The 22439-nt window shown below is 45.1% G+C and overlaps 1 protein-coding gene and 1 gene segment (V, D, J or C); both read right to left on the reverse strand.

The window, feature by feature from the left end:
* Positions 1-2300: 2300 nt before the first annotated feature.
* LOC101627199 lies at positions 2301-2806 on the reverse strand. The segment is given in 2 exon segments: positions 2301-2638; positions 2761-2806. Coding segments are annotated over 2 exon segments (384 nt in total).
* Positions 2807-3791: 985 nt separating this feature from the next.
* Positions 3792-21980, reverse strand: LBR (lamin B receptor). The gene is made up of 13 exons (XM_004691030.2): positions 21633-21980; positions 19607-19816; positions 17636-17719; positions 17214-17406; positions 16010-16206; positions 14202-14256; positions 11288-11479; positions 10647-10750; positions 9623-9748; positions 6695-6863; positions 6428-6508; positions 6214-6336; positions 3792-5548 (listed from the first exon to the last, which is right to left on the reverse strand). The coding sequence occupies exons 1-13, from the start codon at positions 21795-21797 to the stop codon at positions 5388-5390; spliced, it is 1860 nt and encodes a 619-aa protein (XP_004691087.1). The 5' UTR covers positions 21798-21980; the 3' UTR covers positions 3792-5387.
* Positions 21981-22439: the final 459 nt, after the last annotated feature.

The following is a 22439-nucleotide window of genomic DNA, read 5'->3' on the forward strand; positions in this document are numbered from 1 at the left end:
CCCCGCGGCCCTCCGCAGCCCCTCCCGGGGCGCCCTCACCTCAGGCCGACAGACTCCGACGTCGCGGACCAGCGCCCCTGTGCGCCCACAGCGGCGCATGCGCAGAGGCCGGCGCGGGCCGTTTCCCAGAAGCCTTCGCGCCTCTCTGGAAGAGCGTCACGAGGCTTGTAAACATGGCAGAGCGCGAGGCCCTGGCGCTCAGCAGACTGCGCTTCCCGGACAGCCTAGGACTGGTTAAGGCTCGCCTCGAAGGGCTGGCGAGTGGGCTAGCTGTTTTCCTCAACCAATTCCTCAAGGCTTTGCTAAAGTGAGCGCTTTGTGTTCCAGGAGGAGAGGGGCGCCCCGAGCCCCCAAACCTGCCCCTCTAAGTAGGTTCTGCCATAGCCTCACCAAAACCAAGCATATAAGCATATAAGGCCTTTAAGGGAAAGGGACGTTACTACAATGAGTGTGCAGTGCAGACAAGACAAAGAGTCTAGTTTCTAAACCAAACCCTCAAAGTCGCCCTCCCCTCGTGGGTTGAAGCCCCCCCAAAAGGGACTGGCATGCAAGTGGGGCTCAGCCAGGCACTGCCAGCCCCTCCCTGGGCCCTGAGACCACAGTTCAGCTCACCCAACACTCGGGGAGAGTTTGCTTTACCCCTTGGGAGAGCCCTGGGAGGAAGCACCTGCCGTCTCCACACAGGCTGTGCTTGGGGGGCCGTGCCAGGCCATGGGGGACACAGCTGCTGGGCCCCGGGTAGGGAGCACAAGCCGCAGCCCCCAGGCCCAGGCTCCTCAGGGAAGGAGCCTCGCTGGGCCTCTGCGGAGCCACAGGGCGGTCCCACAGCGCCCCCTGCTGGTCTCAGGGCGGCACTCATCGCGGCCCAAGCCCGGAGAGCCGGCTTTGCCCAGCCACCAGGCCCTGACCCTCGCACGCCCCAGGTCTGACCCCAGGTGTGGTGATTCCAGGACACTGTGCAGGCTACTGTAGGCTCTCGTCCCAGAGGCGTCCTCGTCCATGAAGGTGCAGACATGCTTATGGAACAAATTTTGCGTGCACACCAGAAAAGATGAAACAATCCAGAGCTGCATCACGGCAGGTGCCAAAGATGGTTGGACTGGCTGAAGGACTTTAGAGGAAGCTCAGGTGAGAAGCACAGAATGGAATCTTCCAGGAGCAAGTGAATGACATATTCAAAAGAAAACAGTTCAGCAAATGTTTCTAAATATTTCGTTTTATGTCTAGATTAAATTTAGTGATTGCTTTCAATAAAGGCTCTGGAATCCCTAACACCTGTGAATACTCTAATATAATCCTTGAATGTGTTAAATGATCTTATATTCATTCATTTATTTTAAAGTGTATTTATTTATGCACACAAGAACTGGGGTACAGACCAGAGGTGCAGGGGGATGGTGAGATTCACTAGAGACAGAGACAGGAGCAGAACAGGCATTTCGATGAAGCACACTGCTGAGGGGAGCAGCGGGTAGAGCAGGAGAGGTCTGCCGCGCCCTGGGGGTCACCGCCGGGGCGGGGTGGAACTCATGCTGCCATGGCTGTGAACAGCTCCATAGTGCTGCGTTTTAACCCATCATGTCACCAGGGAGGGCCTGATTGACCTTTTAAGTTTGGCTCGTAGTGTCCATGTCATATGTTTTTGTCAGGATTTTGATTCATATACAAAATGTTTGTATAGAAATTTTTCTCCCAGGCTAAGAGAATACAATTCAGATGGAGTGTTACATTTTCAGATGAAAATATAACATTTAAAACGTTCCCTGTATACATCAGTGTGGAGTCCTGCCCTGGCTGTAGGTGATTCCACGGGATCAGGCCATGGTGTTCGGATCTTGTTTGAGGTCTACGCCTTGTCTGCCTAATAAATGGGGGAGCAGAAGAAGAGACGGATGATGCATAGTGCCTTTCCAGCTGAATGCCACAGACTGGACTCAAAAAAAGTCCGGCCCACATCATGTTTTAGCCCAGGTGATCTCAAATGGGGTGACATCCCAGCCCCCCAGTGTATATTGGGAGCTTTTGAAGGTGTTTTTATGGGGGGGTTGCCACTGGCCTGTACTGTGTGGTGCCATATTACACGTTTAAAGTCCCCCCTGCACAGTGCAGCCCGCTCTGCCCGAGTCCCGTGGCACTCTTTGCTAGATCATGTCCATGAAGTACTTGCAAAAGAAACAAAATCACCCATCAAGATCTGGGGAGAGGATCTGAAAGAACAATCAGGGACTTAGGAACATATAATCTCAACACAAACTTGACAGTTGAGGGCACACCCAGGCGGGGTTTGAGGAGTTTTGGTCTCACTTCCCCGCCCGTCTGGGGCACTGCGAGCTATAACTGCTATTGTCGTAAGCCTGACAGTAGTAGTCGGCCTGGTCCTCGGGCTGCAGCCCGGAGATGGTCAGGGCGGCGGCATGGAGGAGCTGTCGATGGAGCCAGAGAACCGACCGGGGACCCCTGAGGGTCTCTGGTCATCAGCATAGATCACAGTGCTGGAGGCGCCGCGCGGGCGCCGCTGGTACCAGAACACAGCCATCTTCAATGTCACCGCTGCTGCGGGTGCAGGAGATGGTGACCGTCTGCCCCACAGACCCCGACACTGAGCGGGGCTGGGTCAGCTCAAACTGGGCCCAGGACCCTGCGGGGAGAAGGGGGCAGCACAGGGGTCACTGAGGACGGACATGCCACAGCTCCAGGGAGGAAAGGTCATCATTTTTAGTGAAACCCAGGTTCCCTCCCAGAATCCCATGCAGAATGCACCTGTGCAGTGAGCAAGGAGGGTGAGGAGGAGAGGTGCCCAGGCCATGGTGTTATGCCCTGGCTCTGCTTCCTGAGCCCACAGCCAGAACTGAGCCGAACCATTCTTAGAAGTCACCTTCATGCACAGGGTGGTCTCAATGCAAATCTTCCCCTCTCACAGAGCTGTGCAAGCCCTGCCTTCAAGCGCCTAAGTTGTGCAACAGTTGTGCAACGGCTGAGTAGACCAGGACTGGGGAGGGCGTTAGCCCGGGAGATGCACCTGCGTGGAGGCCTGCCACAGGAGCTCCCAGCTCAGGAACTGGGGAGACCTGCGCCCTCTGGTGGCTGCAGGAGAGAGCACCCCAGTCGCCTGTCCCCTCTCCCATCTCAGGGCTCACCCCCACACCTCTGGCCTACACCCCACATCTTCTAATAAAAAAACAAAAGAAAGAACTCACTAAGAAAGATTAAAAGTTGAAAATGATTGAACATTTGTATGAAGGGATACTGTATGGACTTCTGAGGCCTTTAAGTACAATCTTTCGCTGACTTAAAAATCACTGAATCAACTCTTCCCACTGAAAAGCCAATTTTGAGAATTCAGCTGATTGCATTAAAATGGAAACATGGGGCCCTCCCTGGTGGTGCAGCACCAGAGTGGGGCAAAGTCCACTGCTGAGGGGAGCAGTGGGAGGGTCAGGAGAGGTCTGCGGTGCCCTGGGGGTCTCCTCAGGGCAGGGATCGAGCTCGTGCTGCAGGGGCTTCAGCTTCTCGGTGCTGTGCTTTAGCCCGCTGCGCCCCAGGGAGGCCCTGCAGATGCTTTTGTGGTGGACAGAAGTTCCCCTCACTCTCTCCAACACCAAATACTGAGTCTGTGACCATCATCCGGGTTAGCACCAGCCAACCCCTTCAAAATGCTAACTTTCTGAGATCTACTTGTAACCCCGATTGCCTGTGGTCCAGGGGTTCCAAACAAATGACCCCAGGGTTATGAGGGAAAAAAGAGGCCCCAATGAACAAAGAAACATCTTGTTATTTTCAACTTTATTGCCAACTTAAAACTTCATTATAAAACTTATCAAATAAACATGTCAAAAAATTAAAAACAAGTCATAGCTGATGGTGAGAAACTGCAGGCGTGTTGGCAGCAGACTCTTCCACTGCGGGAGAGAATGTCCTCCTTCCTCCTCCCATTTCCCCGGCGGGTCTTGCAGAATACTCCTGCACCCCACTTCTGACGCCAGGACAAACCCTGCCCGTGCACATCCGTACTCATGCAACGCTGACAATGTCACCAGAACAGCGTCTTACAGACTACGGGTGCACGCCAGCCCCAGGACGGCGTCAACGAAACTAAGTCATGTCCACCTCAAATCACAGTGTAGAGCAACTCGGATCTAAATGGCTTGGATGTAAAATGTATCATCAGAAACCCACACATATACAATGTATGTATGCATTCCCCTATGTTTAAGACAGGGAGAGTATACTTCACTTTGAATACAAAAGTTTAGTTAAGCTTGCTATATTCCTTTATAGAACAATCGAGACTACATAAATGACTAGGATTTAATGGCGGAAGCTACCTTACACAATTCTATTAAACTAAGAGATTTTAAACTAGTAAATTGTTTTTAGGTGAATAGACTTCCAAGAAGTAAGAGTCTTGTAAATATAAAGGTTATACAAAATACAGTATAAAACTGCACAAGCTAAAACAGTAGCAAAAACACGATTTAATTAAAAAAGGCAAAAACATACAAAAATATGAGCCTGTAACGGCAAATTTTCAAACACCAATCTGGGTAAAAATGTTTAAATAGTGATGTTACTCTACAAATATATATTTATGCTCTTTTTCCTATCTGCAGCAGTTTGCAAAAGCAAACACACATGTGCAGCTGAGGTAGCAAAGCCGGATTCACAAACTTTGGATTAGAAACAGCATCTTTTATACAATATGAAGTGAATTCTGATGGTTGTAAAATGTTCAATTCACATGTATCACTTTACAAAACTGAAAACACTGAAAATGTTTTTGCTAGAAAGATACTTAGTCCTGATAATTATCTCACATTCAAAATACTGTACAGAAAAAATCTGAAGTCACCATATATTACATAAAAGCTATATATTTACATTTTAAATGCAGTTTTGGAAGCTGAGGTGAAGCAAACTGCCACTGCTGCTGCCCTCACAGTGTCTGCTGGCAATCTCCCAGCCCCTTTCACAGGTTTACTTCCAAATCAAATAAGTCGTAAACGATTACATTTAAAGGGAAACAATAAATCGTAGGTGGATCCTGAATGCAACTGTTTTCCTTTAAGAAAAACCAACTGGCAAGAAAGCGAGTAGTTGAGAAGCAACCAAAAACCATAAACGTGAGTAGCATCCTTTTCAGTGCATGTATGAGACTGTTTTCAGGTTTTTAAGGATTAAAACTTTCCTCCTGGAATACAGGTCCCACCGACCTTCCTTGGTGTGGACTGTCTGACTGAATAAAATGAGCACAGCTACGAAAAGATGTGTTACTTGGCTCTAAAGTCCTGACTCGGAAAGAAAAGAAAACGTGAAGACCCCGTCAGCGGGTGACGGTGGGTCCCCTGGGCCCTCTGGCTGCTGGCGCAGGGGGCGGAGGCCGGCGCGGCTCAGTACACGTAGGGGAGGATGCGGTAGGGCACGCGCTGGCAGTACTTGTCCCAGGCCAGGCCGTACTTCCTCCGGCAGCTGTGCTCGTCGCGCGCCTCCCGGTGGACAAGCAACATGGTGAAGTAGATCACGTAGAAATAAGGCAGAATGTGATTAAAGCCTGGAGACAACAGCAGGAGCCGCGTTAGGTGGCTTCAGGGACCACAGGACTAAGTTTTTCTTGCTTTTCCACAAATCCCCTTAGGCATGAACCATGACAGGGCTCCACTTTGCCAGCAACAGGAAAGCAGCTCGCCCACGGAGCAGGACCCGCGCTGTGGGGAGGGTCGTGCATGAGCTAGCAGAGGAGTGACCAGCCCGGTCTGACGACTGTCGGGCTCCCTCCCCCCCTCCGTGGAGAACACTGCCGACCGCTTGGGGGGCGGGGTGCAGCAGAGCGCAGGCGGCGCCACGGTCCCTTCCACACTAGTGGAAACACACACAACACAGAAGTGTCTCCTGAAGGACCAGAGTGTGTCAGAATCTAGGTACACTGAGCCATTAATAAAAATGTATATCCCTATATTCTGCTCAGAAAAAAAGCTTTTAGGCAGTTTAAAACTATTTTGCTTTCAGAAATGTGGAGAGAAGTTCAGGCGGTGCAGGCCCTAACTTCCCTCAGAAGCAAGGTAATGAAGGGCTGCGTGTCAGGGCGCAGCGCTCAGGGCAGCAGCATGGCAGCCCCGACCTGACCGGGGCAGCGGGCTGGCGGCAACTCGCCCGCACGGTCCCCTCAGAGGCCCCCCACGCCGAGCAGGCGGAGCGAGCATCCTCCTGACCACTCACCACACGGGAGAGACCACGCCAGAGCCATGATGAGATCGCCCAGGTAATTGGGGTGACGAACAAAGCCCCACCATCCAGAAACCAGAAGACTTTTTCCCGTTGAAGTATGAATGGTCTTTAAGTCTACACAAAAATGAAAGTACTGTTTTAGTGACCTCTGTACAGACAGAAACATGACATGTAAATGCAAATCGTGTACTGGAAACACACTTACGTGCAAGCTTTGGATCAGTGGGGTTTTTCCGGAACGCATTTTTCTGTGAATTTGCACATCGGAAGATTACGTATCCACAAACTGTAATTTTTTAGAAGTTTCATGTTAACAATTTAGATACAGAAAAGTATTTAAAGGCATCTTCAACTTCACTGAGAGAGTATTCTAACATCTGAGGAAGTCTCCAAAGTACAGCATAGTTTGATTTCTTAAGAACAATTCAAAACGGGCCCTCCCTGGTGCACCGAGACTAGAGTCAATACTCACGTTTCAGAGCAATAATCAGAGAAGCCAGGGGCCAAGACACTTCATTTGGATGCTTGACTAGGTAAAAGGCTTGGAGGCTGTAGATAAATGGAACCCACACTAAATCTCCAAAAGCCAGCATAAATCCAAAACCATCATGGATAATATCCATGGTTGTCAATACTGCCTCCTGTGGAGAGAGGGGAAAGAAATGTTCACGACACTTTGGGGGAGAAAACTTCGAAGTTTAAAGTACCCAAATAAAGCACTAGTGTGTAGTGATAGAGTGAAACGTCTAAAGGGCTGTGGGCGGCACAGCTCGCCGAGGCGGGAGACGGGCTCCCGGGCGCGTGTCACCGAGTCACTCTGCCGGCTTCCTCTCCTGTACTCTCGGCTGACACCCGAGACAGCAGTCAGAAGCGGTTCCTATGCCGCTGCACCTTTGCCCGGCCGTCCCTCTCCAGGCTGGACACCGCCTGCTCCCGAAGCAGCTCCCTGACCGCTCACGGCAGACTGGGCATCCCAAACGCTGCCACCGCGGGAGACTAGAGCGAAGGTGCCAGGTCTGGCTGGCCAGAGCAGCCTCTGCCTGAGTGTCGCCTGAGCCGCACCAGCAACTGCACATGCCTGCCAACGGCTGCTGAAGGCGTAAGAGCCATCAACTCCCTCTGCTTATTTTTCATGTTGAAAAATAAGAAAGTAAGCTTGCTGGCAACATGGTGAACCCCTCATGGTAAATTAAGACATGAATGGCCCCTCCTAGAGGAGCTGGGAGCATGAACAAGTAGCCAGATCATGTCTGGACCTGGATGCCTGAGGGCCAGATCTGGAATGTGGAGACACCACCAAAGTCAAAACTCAGAATGTCAGACCTGAGTTACCTTGAACTTCAGAACACACTGCAATGTACAAAAAGATTTGGTTTAAATTCGGTTGGGGAATCAGTGTTCGTGGTTAAAAAAAAAAAGTGACATCTCCAAGGGACATTCTTCCCTCGGAAAGCAAGCACAATGATTGTGGGTCAGAAAATGGGCTCGCAAGCCCAGTGGTCCTGAAGCTCCCACTTCAGCCAGGAGTGTCTAGTCTGAAGCAGACTCACAAGACCAGGCCGGATCAAGGTAAAGGTGTTCTTAAAAGGATGAGAGTGGATAAAAAAGATGCAGTGGTAACTGGATGTAACTGGAGACAGAAGCCAGGAAGAGCCAGCCCCCAACGCTCAGGGCTAAGGACAGCCCAGCAGGGCTCAGGTGCAGGTTACTTAACCTTAAACACTGCCTCACTTCCTCACAGCTTGTGTGTGGCAGAATTTCAATGAACAGCAAGAAATCACCAAGCAGGTACCAGTCAGCGTGCCAGGCGCTAGAGAGCCACAGCCTGCAGTCCCACCCTCAAGTCCACAGCACCCCCCCCAGCTGAGACACTCACAGCACCCAGAAAACACCAACTTCCCAACTCCAACCCTCTGCCTGTGAAGAGTGCCTTGGTATCCAAACATTTTCTGTTAACAAACAGAAGTCAATGTTTGGCTAAATCTCTAGAAAAATATTTATTTCTAAGCCACTTAAAAAGTGACTGCCCCAGTAGGACAGAAATCGAGAAGGAGAAGACCAGAAGGAAAGAATTCGTGTCATCTGAAAAGCATCAGAGAGCAAGCTTAGAAAGAACTCTGAGGTGGCAAAGCAGCAGGGAAGCATCGTTTGGCATATTAGCCGGGCAGCTTCACGCAGCCTGGACCTGGACTACCTGTAAACGGGACCTGGCTGCCTCAAGGTCCTGGTCCTCCCAAAGAAAAACACCATCAAAATACTGAGTCTCCAAAGTCGTTTTCAAGACTTTCCTCTATGTAAGGCCAAAATCAGAGACCAGTCTATGTGTGCTGGGGGGAGGGTACAATATTGATGACACAAAAAAAATTTTTTTAAAGAACACCCCTACACAAAGCAGAGGACACCGTTCGAAAAACGTTAACAGACTACCATGCAAACTTGTCTTGGAATATTACACGCTGCCACTTTTGTCTTTAAAACTGAAAGATATGACTCAATTTGGAATTTGGAGATGATTACAAGCCTAACTAAATATGCTAAAAGAATTGTAAAACAGGCCTGAGGAAAAAATAATTTTTAATATGTTTAGCTAAGACATAGATAAGCAAATTACTTATTGGGTCTCCAAGTAGCAGAAAACTACAATGACTTCTCAATGTTTGGGAGAAAGCCATAAAGGAACTTAGCTTTATTCAAACTGGCTCCCTCAATGTGTCACAACTTCTGATTTTATGTCCATTTCATAGCACTAGTCTCTGTAGTGTGAACCACCAACCATAAAACATCTCACCATGATTTAAGAACTAGCTACCTCTTCACAATCCAAAAGATACTATTCTAATTTGAGTATCTATTCACCTACTTTCATATAGTAATTAAGAAATTAAATTCTATTTAGAGTCAGTCAAATCCATAAAGCCAAGATCCACAGATCTCAGAATATTTAGCACCTATAAAGAGCAGCTGATTCACAGGAAGTATCGCCAAATCTCTGGTCAGCAACACTCAGCCACAGGCCAGCATCTCACTTAGCTACAAGCCCTGCAAGTAGGCTGAGGGTCAGGGAAGTCAGGTCACACCCACGAAGACTGCAGATGCCAAGGCATCTGCTCTTAAAATTAATTCCCTCGTGGCCCTCCCTGGTGGCTCGGCGGGTTAAAGCACTGCACTAAGAAGCTAAAGCCACTTCAGCATGAGTTCGATCCCCGCCTGCCCCAGAGGTGACCACATGGCGTGACAGACCTCTCCTGACCTGCCCGCTGCTCCCCTCAGCAGTGTACTTCATCTATCTGCCTGTTCTGCTCCCCGCTCTGTCTCTGGTGAATCCCCTCACCCTCCGCATCTCTGGCCTGTACCCCAGTTCTATTGAATAAATAAAATCTTAAAAAAAAAAATTAATTACCTCGTTCCAGAGAGCATCCACTACGTATAAAAGCTGGAAACTGGTAACCAAAATCATTGCTAAGGATGGGACGGCACGATTATATACTTTCATCTCAGTCAAAAGCATCACCAGGTTAATAACCACCTGAAAAAAAAGGAACAAATATGTCTCAAAGTGCCTCCCCCAGGATCACTGGCAACCAGAGGGAACGATGCTGACTCCCAGGCGAGAAACCTGCAGAAGGTACGTGACCAAGTCATCACATCAGTAACCAGGCACATCACTATCACAAACTCCTCGATATGATGCACCGAAGACAGAACATCATTTCTGTAATACTCTTATAAATAGCCCACTCCAGTCCAGAAAAAAAAAACTGGACTAACCCAAACTAAGGGACTTGCATGAAACACCTGAACAATATTCTTCATACTGTCAAGGTCATGAGAGACTAGGAAAGGCCGGCAGGTGTTACAGACTAGAGACGACTACGGTACAATAACACTGAGAGGCACCGTGGAACCACACAGAAAACCCTGGAACAGAAACAGGTCAACAATGGAAAACCTGGGCTCGCTAAGTAAGATCTATGGGTTCAGATACAAGGACGCTGTGGCAGCGTCAGCGTGGCGACTGTACCGTCGCGCCAAGCGCTGGCGCTGGGGCAGAGCAGGCGCGCAGAGCGCCCTGTACAGCTCTCCTACAAGGCAAAGAGGTCAAAACATTTTTTCAGGAGGAGGAAAAACACAGTTTTTCTCACATAATTCACCTACACTATCATTTTCCTATACAAATACAAACTCATTTTATCAAAATGAAGCAAACCCTTTAACTTTTGTAATATTTAACAGGGCATTATAAGCCTCTGTGCTACATTCACAGTAAGAAAGCTTGACTTTAAGTAGAAGGTTATGGAAAGCTGTAGTTATTCCCCAAAACATATTTTATGTTAAAGTTGTGTACATTTCTTTCTAAATGCAAGACTAATTTGTACAACTAAATTAAATTAAAAAAAAAAAAAAAAAAAAAAAAAAAGACATACCCATCCAATCAATCCGGGGCGCAATTCACAAAAATATTTGAGATCAAAATTACCAATCCGAGGATTTAATTCACGGCCAATGAAGAAATCATAGATGGCATTTCCTGAGAAGGGAAAAGTTTTTACCCAAACAGAATTCCAAACCCAATTATGAGGCATCATTCCAAGGCTGTCTATTATCCAGAGTCATCATTCAACTGCTCAAGAGCTTGCCTGAGGGGTTTAGCGGGAGGTGGGGAGGCGGCTGCACCTGGAAGTACCTGCCCTGCTAGGCTCTAGGGGTCTGTAGGACCAAACACCCTGGTTTTAAGCAACCGGGAGGTTTTTATTTTGGATCAAAAAAAATCAGTCATATATTATGATGTTATTAACATTATTAAAATGTTACTGTAAGGTCCTAAATTGTCTTTCTGTAATCTAGGGACTAACAGAATAAAAAGAAGAGCAGTGAAGGGCAAAAAAAAAAAGAAAAGAAAAGAAACATACTTTCTTCCTTTAAATTTTTAAAAATCATCTTTTTTTTTCTTACTTCTCTTTATAAAGTCTCAGAAACTGAAGCTAGAAGAAAAGCAATCTACGTAAGTGCAGAAATGGCCGCGAAGTGCTGTGGACGCCTTCATGACAAGTTCTGCCCTGCTCACCAGAGCTCGCGGGCGACAGCTCGTCCCGGCGCGCTGCCAAAGCCCGGGTGTACAGGTAAACACTCAGCACCACAGCAAAAGCAGTGGCTGCGAGCGCCAGCTGCAGGAAATGACTGTGCACGTAACTCAGGTCCAGGCCCCAGAAAAGCGACGCTCCAACCCCTGCAGACGTCAGGATGAAGGCATAGAAACCTTAAGAAAGAAAAAGGCAAAATGTTAACATTGGCCCAGGTTTACACGAAATTTACACCCATAAAACAATCTAGTGCTGTTTTGAAAAATCCTAATTTCATTTTCAAGTCAATGCCTCTGAGGGCTAATCCTCAGTACAGATATTGTGTCTCTCTCATAACTGTTCATATGTTTTGACATTTTTCTTTTAAGATTTACTTATTTATTGATGCATATAGAACTGGGGTGCCGGCCACGGGTGTAGTGGGTTGACAGGATTCCCCAGAGACAGAGTGGGGAGCAGAACAGGCGGAATGACAAGGTACACTGCTGAGGGCAGCAGCGGGTGGGTCAGGAGAGGTCTGCCACACTGTGTGGGTCAGCTCTCTGGCCGGGGCTCAAACTCGTACTGCAGTGGCTTTGGAGAGCTTCATAATGCGGTGCTTTAACCCACTGTGCTACCAGGGAGAGCCCAATTTTGACTTTTTAAAAAGATTTGCTTTTATTTATTCATGCATACAAGAACTTAGGTGTAGGCCAGAGGTGTCAGGGGCAGGGGGTGAGAGAACTCCCCAGAGACAGAGTGGGGAGCAGGACAGGCGGGTCTACTGAAATATACTGCTGAGGGGAGCAGCGGGCAAACAGATGTCTGCTGCACCCTGTGGGTCACTCCCTGGTCGGGGATCCAACCAGGCAGCAGTGGCTGTGGACAGCTTTAGTCAGTAGCTGCTTTTAATTAATCTGAGAAAGACATAAAAAGTCCCAATATTAGAAAGCTGCAAAGAATGTCAAATGCGCATAGTCCAAACTCAGACCAAGTCAAATGGCTAACACATTTTACAGCCTTTAGGGAACTCCTGGGAAGCATTAAAATATAAATATTTTTACTTGAAATAACTTGCCAATAATAGTCTCAAAAATCCTAGTCACAGTTTGCCATCAAAATGGCTGTGAAAGGCCTTGCCCCCACGGCGGCAGCCGCAACACAGCCTCAGACAGGCGGGTACTGAGGGCTCACGGTGACGGGGCTCAGAGTCTGCTGGACCCGGAGGCTTTCAAGCACAATTCTAAACTTAAAAAAAACCCACGAAGCTCATAGAAGAGCTCTGGTTCCAAACACAGCCCGCTTGGTTTGACCGGTGCAACAAGTCCACACACTCATGGGCTAGCTGGCTTCTTTTAGCTACAGAAGTAGCTCTGCTTCAGCAGTTCAGCGCCTCCAAGAGCTGTGTTCTAAGTAAGTCGCCAAATTACAACGGATAATCAGTCAAATACAAAAAGAGGTAGCTATTACTTACCAAAGAATTCTAAAATCAAAACTGTTATCAAGTGAAGTGGCCATCTCTAATTTATTATTTAAATCTACACGTCCACATATCAGGCTCATTCCAAAGAGTAACTCCGAACTCCTGTAACTTTCCTTTAACTTTCTGAATACTGACTTAATCTCATAAAATACGTGAATATTTTAAAAAGGAATGATAAAGCACTCTCTGGCCTATGTGGAGTCAAAGTCCTCATTCAGCACTTCGAGGAATCTCCGTCGTCTGTAGCCAGAGTCAGAGCACCCAGCTAAGGCAGTATTTAAAGGATCAACCAACCAATACAGCCACTGCCAGCTGGCTCTTGCTGACGCATACTATGCTCACACGTAGTGAACTACTCAGAAAAGTATTACAGCAAGTCACACACTAGAGGGAACCTACAGAGCACTACTGTCAACAGAGCTGAGGCAATATATTAGACCCAGCTTCACGGGATCTGCAAGGCAAGAGTAAGACAGAGACAGTGACAGGAGAGACACCGAGACTCTAAACCTCGTTATAGCACCAAGGAATGCAGTCAAAGAAGTGAGACATCTGACACTAACAGCAAAATACGTGTTAAGCATCACAACAGGCCAGTGATGCTTTGCGTGCTTGGCACTTTAAGGCAGAAAGCAGATCTAAATTATCTTTGGCTTCCTCTTCAGAGTCCAGTAGAACAATCTCAGATAGAGTAGGTGCTAGACAGAAGACACTGAACAAAAAAATACCCCAAGTGAGAAAGGTCAGCAGTGATAGGGTTTAAAAAGGTCAAGAATTAAATTTATAACATAAGTCCCAAAAAAAGGTAAATATATGTCTACTCAACCTAGTTAACATGGAAAGTGTATAAGGATAAACTACCCTGCATTTCTTAAAGGCAAGTTACTTGCACTGTATCAAAGTCTTCATGCAGCAAAGTTGGGCTGGTTCTCACATGCTCCTCGCGGAGCTGAGGAGAGAGGGGCCAGAGGCTGCCTGAGCACGCTGTGACAGGATGCGGCAGGAATGATCAGGTATGTGGGGGAAGTTTCCCAGCCAAAGCACACTGAATGTATCAGAGACACATATCCAAGACCAAGCCCGGAAGTCAGCGGCAGGAGCAAAGCAACAGAGGCCCCAATGGTTGGCTGAGGGCGTGAAGCCCACAATCGGTGCAGGACTTCTTAAGCCCTAGTGATAAATCAGGATAAAATACTAAGACAGAAGACATATTTCAACTAGCGGTAAATGCTACTAAAACATAAGGCTGGACAGTGGGAAGAATGACGGGAGGCCATGTTAGTATCCACAGCATGCCTGCCACATGCTGACTACAGGGAAGCAGTTTATTTGTATGTCCTTCAAAGTAAGGACATAGTGTAATCAGTTTTTGAGTGTTTAAAGTGTACAACACTCAAAAGTTTGGGCTATCAACAAGAGTCTTTTTCAAAAATTACCATTTAATCTATACTTGAGTCTTCTTCCGTCAGCGAGAGGTGTCCCTTCCACAACCTTAAAAGAAAAAGTTTTCTTAATTTAAGAAGCACACTTTACCATCATATATATGCCTTCAAGTAGGGTTTAAATTTCAACATGCCCAAGGAGGAGACCATCTTTTAAAAGGGAAATTTAGCTTCAAATTTCGAAACTCTCAATGGTACACTCTTCAGTGACGCAATTCCACCTTCAGGAATTGATCTTAAATTGAAATCTAATGATAACTCTCAGCATATGGAAACGCCTGCGGTGGCCACCCTCCCTCCAACTACCTCATGTGCCACTAGACTAAATGTGCTTTAAAGTAGAAAACCTCTGCAGCTTCTGGATCTCTGATTCAAAAATCTTCTACAACTTTCCCTTACTTAGATAAAGGGCAGGTTTATCTTACATTTGCAGGTCCTTTTCAATCAGGCTTTACCCTATTTAGCCAATCGACACTGGCCCATGTGATATTTGATATGTACTCAGCTGTTTACCAGCTCTACTATTGATACATATGCTCACCCAGTTATTCAATCATTGTTTTTATCTTCAATAAGAGGCTGTGAGCGCACCTACGATCATTTCAACTCTTTGGAGTCATCCACAGTATTCAGTAGAGACAGATACCATGCAAAAGGTGCTCAAGAAATACACAACTTGAAACCGAAGAATCATATTAAAAACACTTGCAGCAGCAAGTCACATTTTAACTCCCAAAATAGCTATTCAAAAATGTTACAAATCACTTTCAACTGCAAAATACTAACATGGTATTGTTTTTCTTGGCTAAACTACTTTACTCTCTCATTAGTGAAGAAAGGGAACCCAGGAGAAATTTAATACCTGTCTGAGAGCACAGGGTTAGTCAAACCCCACATGCTGATTTCTATCAATCCTCATCTACTAGAGGTAACAAATGCTGCGTTGGGTTTTAGTCTGTGAGGACACATATGTAAGTTTTTAACCATCAAAACTGCTTACTAAATATCTAGTTTAAACCAGTCGTACCCCATGTTAACCTGAATTTTATTGTAGTTTTACCATAAATGCCTGCAGAGCCACCTCACAGAACTCCTTACTAGAGTCAACATTACTATGGTGAGCTGCGAAGATGTCCGAGTCTGCAGTCCCACCTTCTTACCATTGGCATTGGCCTATTCGAATAAAACCGCTCCTTTGGTTTAGGGACAGCTGATTAACTTGCAAAGTCCTTGATAGGATCTCTAAATGAATTATTTATTCTCTAGGGAACCTCATGTTCCTTTAAATATACCCCAGTTAACATATTCTACTACTGAAAGAAAAACTACATTTAGCAATGAGAACAAATTTAAATACACTGCATGAGTTTTAAAAGAACAAACACATTGCTGACAGCAAATCTCTGAAATTCACCGCATTAAGAAAAAAAGTAAAAGATACAAACAAGTTCATTAATAATTTAACATTCTGTGTCTGAACTAGAATTTTCAGACAGGGTTTGTTTTGTTTTGTTTTGTTTTGTTTTAACCAGCAAACTCTCCTACTAGGCTATTTTACAAAATAACTTATTCTTTCCTATTTGGTTTGAAAGGTTATACCAAAAACCTCAAATAGACTTTGAAGTTCTGTTTAATAAGGTGTTACAGGACAGAAAAGTAATGGCTTAATAAACTAAAGTTGTGCTTTCAGTAGTTATAGCTAAAGACAACTCTTAACCTTGAAGCTACTGTACATTTCTTTATGTAAACAGAAGAGAAGGAAGGAAAATCTCTCATACTATTATGCCAGAACAAAAACTTACCTTCCCTATTGGCAGTAAATAAAGCAGAGACTGAAGGAAAAACCAGAGTAGGTAAACTCCAAAAACTCTGGTTTCCCATAAGCCAGACAAAGCTGGCAAGGGAGGCGGGAAATTCAGAAGACTGGGATCCCTCTGCTGACACATCAACAGCAACAGGAAGAGGAAGACAGGCAGGCCAAGCATGATGAGAGACACACCTGCAACGACCAGCACAGACTCAGGCTCCCATTGCAACCCCGTTTTATTTTCATTAAGGTCAAAATTCAAGTCTGGCTAAGTCAGCTTCTAATGTCCATCAAATAGCTCCTATTCTCCACCTGTCAGATCCAGGGGGCAAGTAACCAACGACATTAACGTGGTAAAACAGCAGATGTCCAGCTAAACTACACTTCAGAAACCAAGTTCTACATTTATAAGCCACCCACTACGCAAATGTATTGGAAGATCAGAGCATCTAAAACCATTAGCCAAAGTTTAAAATAGCTTTAGGTCTCTACGCTTCTACCAGTTATGATGATATCACATGCAAGAAACATGCACAGATTTCAAGTGCAGCTGGACAGTGACTTTAACAGCCCCGCTACCAAGCGTTTTCACTCACAAAGTACGAAGTGACTAAGCCAGACAAGATTTTCAAACATTGGTACTCCGTTTCTTTTACTAACGCATTACGTTTCACCAGTTCCACCTACTTAATACTCCGTATCTTTGAAGACCTGACAATCTTTTGACCCTCACGCTCAACGTGTCTAGCAGACAGGCTAGACTCCACGACTTGGTTTTATGCAGAGCGCTGCTTCCCACTGTTCCTGCCCAAGACAGGCCCGGCAGCCTCAGGGTTGATTATTAGCAGATTCCTGTGTTTCTGATAGTTCACCCTCTCTCCTATTTACAGCAATCATGATAACCTTGCCTTTATCACTTCTTTACATGTCTCTGCCCAAAACCTATTAATAGGTGGCTACAATCCAACCAAAGCTGCATGAGCACCCTTGCTGCTCTAGAATAACCCTCAAAAATACTCGCTCCTCAGGCCTTTGCACCCGCAGCTCCTTCCAACTCTGAGCTATTTGCCCCCGGGCTCCCCAAACCCATTTCCTGCACTGTGTGACACGTCAGAGAGCGGCCTTCCCTGTGCACCTGATGGCAGCAACCACCGCTCTCCTGCCCTGCCTGACCTCCTCGGAGCCAACGGGATGCCTACCAGGTACTCCTCCGAACTCCAAATCTTTCTTCTGTGTGGATGGCACTTCAAAGGTTCTCAGCGACGTAGGTCCTTTAGTAACAGCCTTTTCTTCCTTAAAATCAATGTCTTTTAATTTGATCTCCTCTCTTCTCGGACGAAGGCTGTACTGTGTAGATATGTAACTACTTTCTTGTGACAAATGGAATTTTTCCTAGTGAAAAAAGTAAAACTATATTAAGTAAGTGTAGACAATAATTATCACTAATAGTACCACATTAACTAATTCAGCATCTTAATACAGCTACATACTAGCAAAAGTACTGGGACACAATTTTAGAAAAGCGTGAAAGAAAATACTGTGGTTTTCAATGTGCTTCTTTAGGGAAAGTCACTTTAATAAGGAAAACAGTTACCTGCGATGAGGATAACACCCTGCATACCTGTGTGTTTCTGTGGGGCATGTCATTCCTCTCTATGTGCTCAGGCTCCCCATTGTGGCTGCTAATGCTGTTTCCAAATGGTTTCTAGATTGAAGAACATGGAGCATTTTAACCTTAAGAACATGACAGAAAATTAAATCTAAAAGGAACATGATGTCCAGAGTCTTAATCCTGAAGCATTTTAGCCAGCTTTCACCAAAAGCAGAAAAGAATAAACTTAACTAAATTTTGGGTCTTACAATGTAATTTCTACATAAGATCTTTCATCTTTGAGATGTAATTAGACTATTATAATTTCATTGTTCAACAGCAGAGAATCTAGTATTTTTAAGTAAAGTAAAAATCAATATATTAGATCACTGTTTTTATTTTAATAGCAAAGATATTTACTGCCCCCACATAACCACTAATAGGAAATTATTAATAGGTACTTATGAGCATTACTAGTGACTGACAAACTACCTATTTTCTGGTTCTCAGGCTGCATGGTTTTCACTTAACCACAAATTTTCTCTCCCTGTAACTTATTTCGACTCAATCTCTTGAATGTACATACTGTTCAAGTGATGGAAGAAATTCAGCATCAAACAAAACAGGGATCACACTTGACTTCAAAAGACTTTTTAGGCAATGTATGGCTGAGATCTATACTGTGCTTCTGTATAGGTCACTAATAAGCTAGAAACTCTCATAAACCAATAAACTAACACTGATAATAGGAGGAAAACAAATTAAAAACACACACACATCCCTGGGAGGACCGCTGGCAAGGCCAAGCTTTAATACAGCACTGAGTTTGAGTCCCAATGACAGTCCAAACGTGCAGTAGTGATACTGAACACATACACAGGCTCACCTAAGTACTCATGAGTCACTTAGCAGTTAATGGACCCACCATAAACACTACACTCCATTTTCAAATGTCTAATATACAGTCTGTAAAAACCCAAATTGTAATCTTGTAACAGCTGGCCAACCCTAAATTGTACTAACTTCCAATTAACAGTGTACTCACGCACTGAGTGTGTGCAAGGATTAATGCCAGAGATCAAAGCTAGAGCACTGTATGTATTGTCTTTCCCCTGTAATACATCACCTCCAACACTGATACACTGGTATATCACTGATACTGGTATAAACTTGAAGAAATCTGGCAATATGTATAAGAGCCTCAAATCTGCTCTATCCATCTCACTTGGCAAATCCACCTGTAAGAATTTACCCTAAAGAAGTATCAGATGTTGTATAAGATTATTTTGTTGTATAAGAATATTTGTAGATAACAGTAAAAATTTAGAAAGAAAAAAGTAGAATTTCTATCAATATCTGACTTTAAAAAAACCAGACTACAAAATAGTATGTATACAATTTGGCTTTTAAAGTTTTTTTATGCTTTTATTAAAGGTTTGAGTGCATTTTACAAGGTAATATTAAGTGAATTCACTAAAATGACCTTTATTCTATTTTTTCACTTTAAAGTATTTTCTGTTTGGTCTGCCATCTAAAATATCCAGTGAGCAGGGCACCACATACCAGGGTATTTCTGGCCTTATACTTAAAAACTAATCCATTAAAATGATAATTTCTGACTGAGGAAAGTCACAAATAGTGATGCCTAGAGAACGAGAATGCTTCTGTAATCGAGTTATGCCTCATTATTTTATACAAAAGCTTTTTATAGAGTATAAAAATATATTCAGTTCAATATACAATTCTCATTTTATATTTAAATATTGTTGTTTTTAAAACCCTAATATTAAACAGCACTGTAGTAACTTTAGAATGTCATTTTTCACTGGTATTTAAAAAGCCTTCTAATTTCTATTCTTTCACTCATTTTTCCTGTACTCTCATGCATCAGTGATCACCTTAGATTTGATGTTTCACTGATATTTCAGTAATGTTCATTGCCAAGTAATTGGTTTAGACAAAGGACTATGTTAAAGGTAAACATCTTCCAAATACAATTACCAACACCAGTGGAGTCAGTTTAACTTCCAACACCTCCTTCCTCATCTCCTTGATCTCTGGCCGTCTGGAGGCCGAGGCTGAGGCTGCTCTGCGAGAGCTTCGTGGTGGCCGGCCTGGGGATCTGGAGCGGGACCGTGACCGGCTCCCTCGGCGTCTTGCGGGAGAACTGGAAGTGGAGCCACTTTTCCTCTGCCTGAAGGACGTCAGAGGCTAGAAGGGAAGGAGAAGGAAAGAGCTTTACCACAAACTGATGTGGGATGGGTAGAAAGGCCCAAAGATGTTCCCGTTAACTCTGAAACCACCCCAGGAAAAGCCATCAGATGAGGCCAGGGGGAAAAACTGCAATGTCAAATGATGCCTTTCCACTCCTAATTCTTCGTCGGCAGTTTTGCCATGACATGAATATATCTAACGCAATCAGCTACACACTCTCACAGTAACTACACAAGAGTGACGACTGACACTGATCAAACTTGAGCTGGTGAGACAGGAGAAATCTGCACAAGGACAGTCACAAACTAGTCCCACAGTCACTAGTCCCACTAGGCCCACAGTTTCACTCTGAACAGACCACACAGGCAGGTCTGGAGATGCTTACAAGTCTGAACACTTAACAACGTGCTAGTCCTGTCCTCACCCACTCGCCCAGACTTCCCAGGATCCGGAAGGCAAACCAACCACCCAGCCAAATTCCTCCCACACATATTCTGTGTGGTCCACCTATGACCAATATATAAATGGCTTTACATTTTTAAGTGCCTGACAACAAAATCACGTGTAAGACTTCATAACATGTGAGAATTATGTGAAATTCAAATTTCAGTGTCCATACGAAAGTTCTATAGGAACACACATTCTGCCGAGAGCTGCTTCTGTGTAGAACGCATTGGGTTTAAAGCTTAAAGGTTTACTGTCTCTGTATTCAAAAGCATTGCTACCTCTGTCTAGAGCTCTCAAACAGGTCAGCAGGCTAGGGGATTCAAGAACTGTTTACTACTTATCTGCAACAATTCAGAAAAGGGATGTAGAAATCTTCATAGCATCTGACAGAGTAATCGTATGTCTGGTGAATCTGATAATAAAAAGTTAAGGCTTTGCTTTTGCGCATCCTTTTTTTTCCAGTCGTCTACTAATTCATTTTCATGATAACGCAAGTATCTATACATCACACATGAGATTTTTTGAAGCCCAGGCTCCCCACAGATAGGTAAAAGGCCTTGCACTAGTAGGGTCAAATCGATTTAATGCCATTCTCTTGGTAATCGCTCATCAGTTATGAACACTCTCTTTAATATTCAGAGTGAAAAGACAATTACCAAATGGTCTCTTTCATGTATAGACTATAAATAACTAAGACAAATAAACTAACAAAACTTAACAAAAAGTAACTTTGTTAGGTTAAAAATGTTGGTTACCACAGGAAGGGTCAAGTGTGGAGGGGCCAATCTGACAGAGGCAAAGGCGAAAGAATTTTGATACTAAGTGAAGGGAGGCAGAAATACAGATTAAGGTGTCACACTGTACTCCAGAAATTTATATATGATTGTAAACCAATGCAATAAATAAAATTTTACTCAAAAAAACCTCTGGTGTTCAGGATGAAGCCCAAACTCCTCCACTTCCGGCTCCCGTTTAATCCTCCTCCTACCACACCTGGCTTCCGGCACTTACCTGCCCCACGCCTGCCTTCTGGGGCAACTGCCACCTCAGTCAAGTTACTCCGGTGTGTCCTCAGTGTTCAGCTCCTTCCCTACCTTCATGTGCTCCAAGACCATCCCGACAAGTTTCCACCAAAGCATGCAGGAAGCCGAGGGCTGGCCAGCATTCAGCACTGTCTCCTCCAGCAGCTTTCCCTGAGGACAGGGTCTGAGGCCTCCTTCACACATTCCAGAGCCAAAAACAGTGCCTGACTCTGAACACGGCCTTTGCCTCCAAACTGCCACTGGGCACTCTAAGGTCAAAACCAAACCAATAATCATCTCCCACTTCCTGAAAATATGCTTTGGGAAGCCGAAGGGGCGCTTACCTTGATGTCATTCTCTTTCAACTCAAGTTCTGTTCCATCTTTGTATTTTACAGTGTAAAGTTGGGACTTGCTGTCATGGCTTAGAATTTCTACTTCATAATACAGTGAACTCCCAGGCCACCGACCTCTTACCACTTCACCATCAGCAAATTTCCTACTTGGCATTTTCGAAAATTAGTCTGAATGGTTAAAAAAAAAAATGGAGTTAATTTGCACACACATTTGCCTTTTTTCATAGAATAAGCACAGAAAATACAACTTTCAACAATGTTCAAGACTGTAGGGGCAAAAAGGCCTCTGGAGAAAAAAAAATAACCCTCATTTTGGGGCCTCTCTGGTGGTACAGGGGTTAAAGTCTCAGCACCATCAAGCTATTGCCAGCCACTACTGCACGAGTTCGATCCCCAGCCACGGAGTGACCCACAGGGCGCAGCAGACCCCTCCCATCTCCCGCCGCTCCCCCTAGCAGTTATCTCAGTGGATCTGCCTGTTCTGCTGCCTGCTGTCTCTGGTGAGTCCTCTCCATCCCTCCTACCCACTGCGACTGTGGTCTACACCCCATAAATAAATAAAATTAAATCTTAAAAGTACTAAAAAACCCTTAGAAATGAGAAACAGAAGCTTAAAGGTATTAACTACTTTGTCGGAGGATATTAAAGCAGATGGGCTGCCATCAGAGTTATGACAACACAGAGGTTTCTGCTACATCACCTCCCATCATGTCAGAGGTGGCACGCAGCAAAGACCCGAAGATTAATCATGACAACACATGCAGACGCCAGTCCAGTCACCCTGTGCAGAACGCCA

This window comes from Condylura cristata, unplaced genomic scaffold, assembly GCF_000260355.1.
Source record: "Condylura cristata isolate star-nosed mole 26May11 unplaced genomic scaffold, ConCri1.0 scaffold00029, whole genome shotgun sequence".
Classification (NCBI taxonomy): Eukaryota; Metazoa; Chordata; class Mammalia; order Eulipotyphla; family Talpidae; genus Condylura; species Condylura cristata.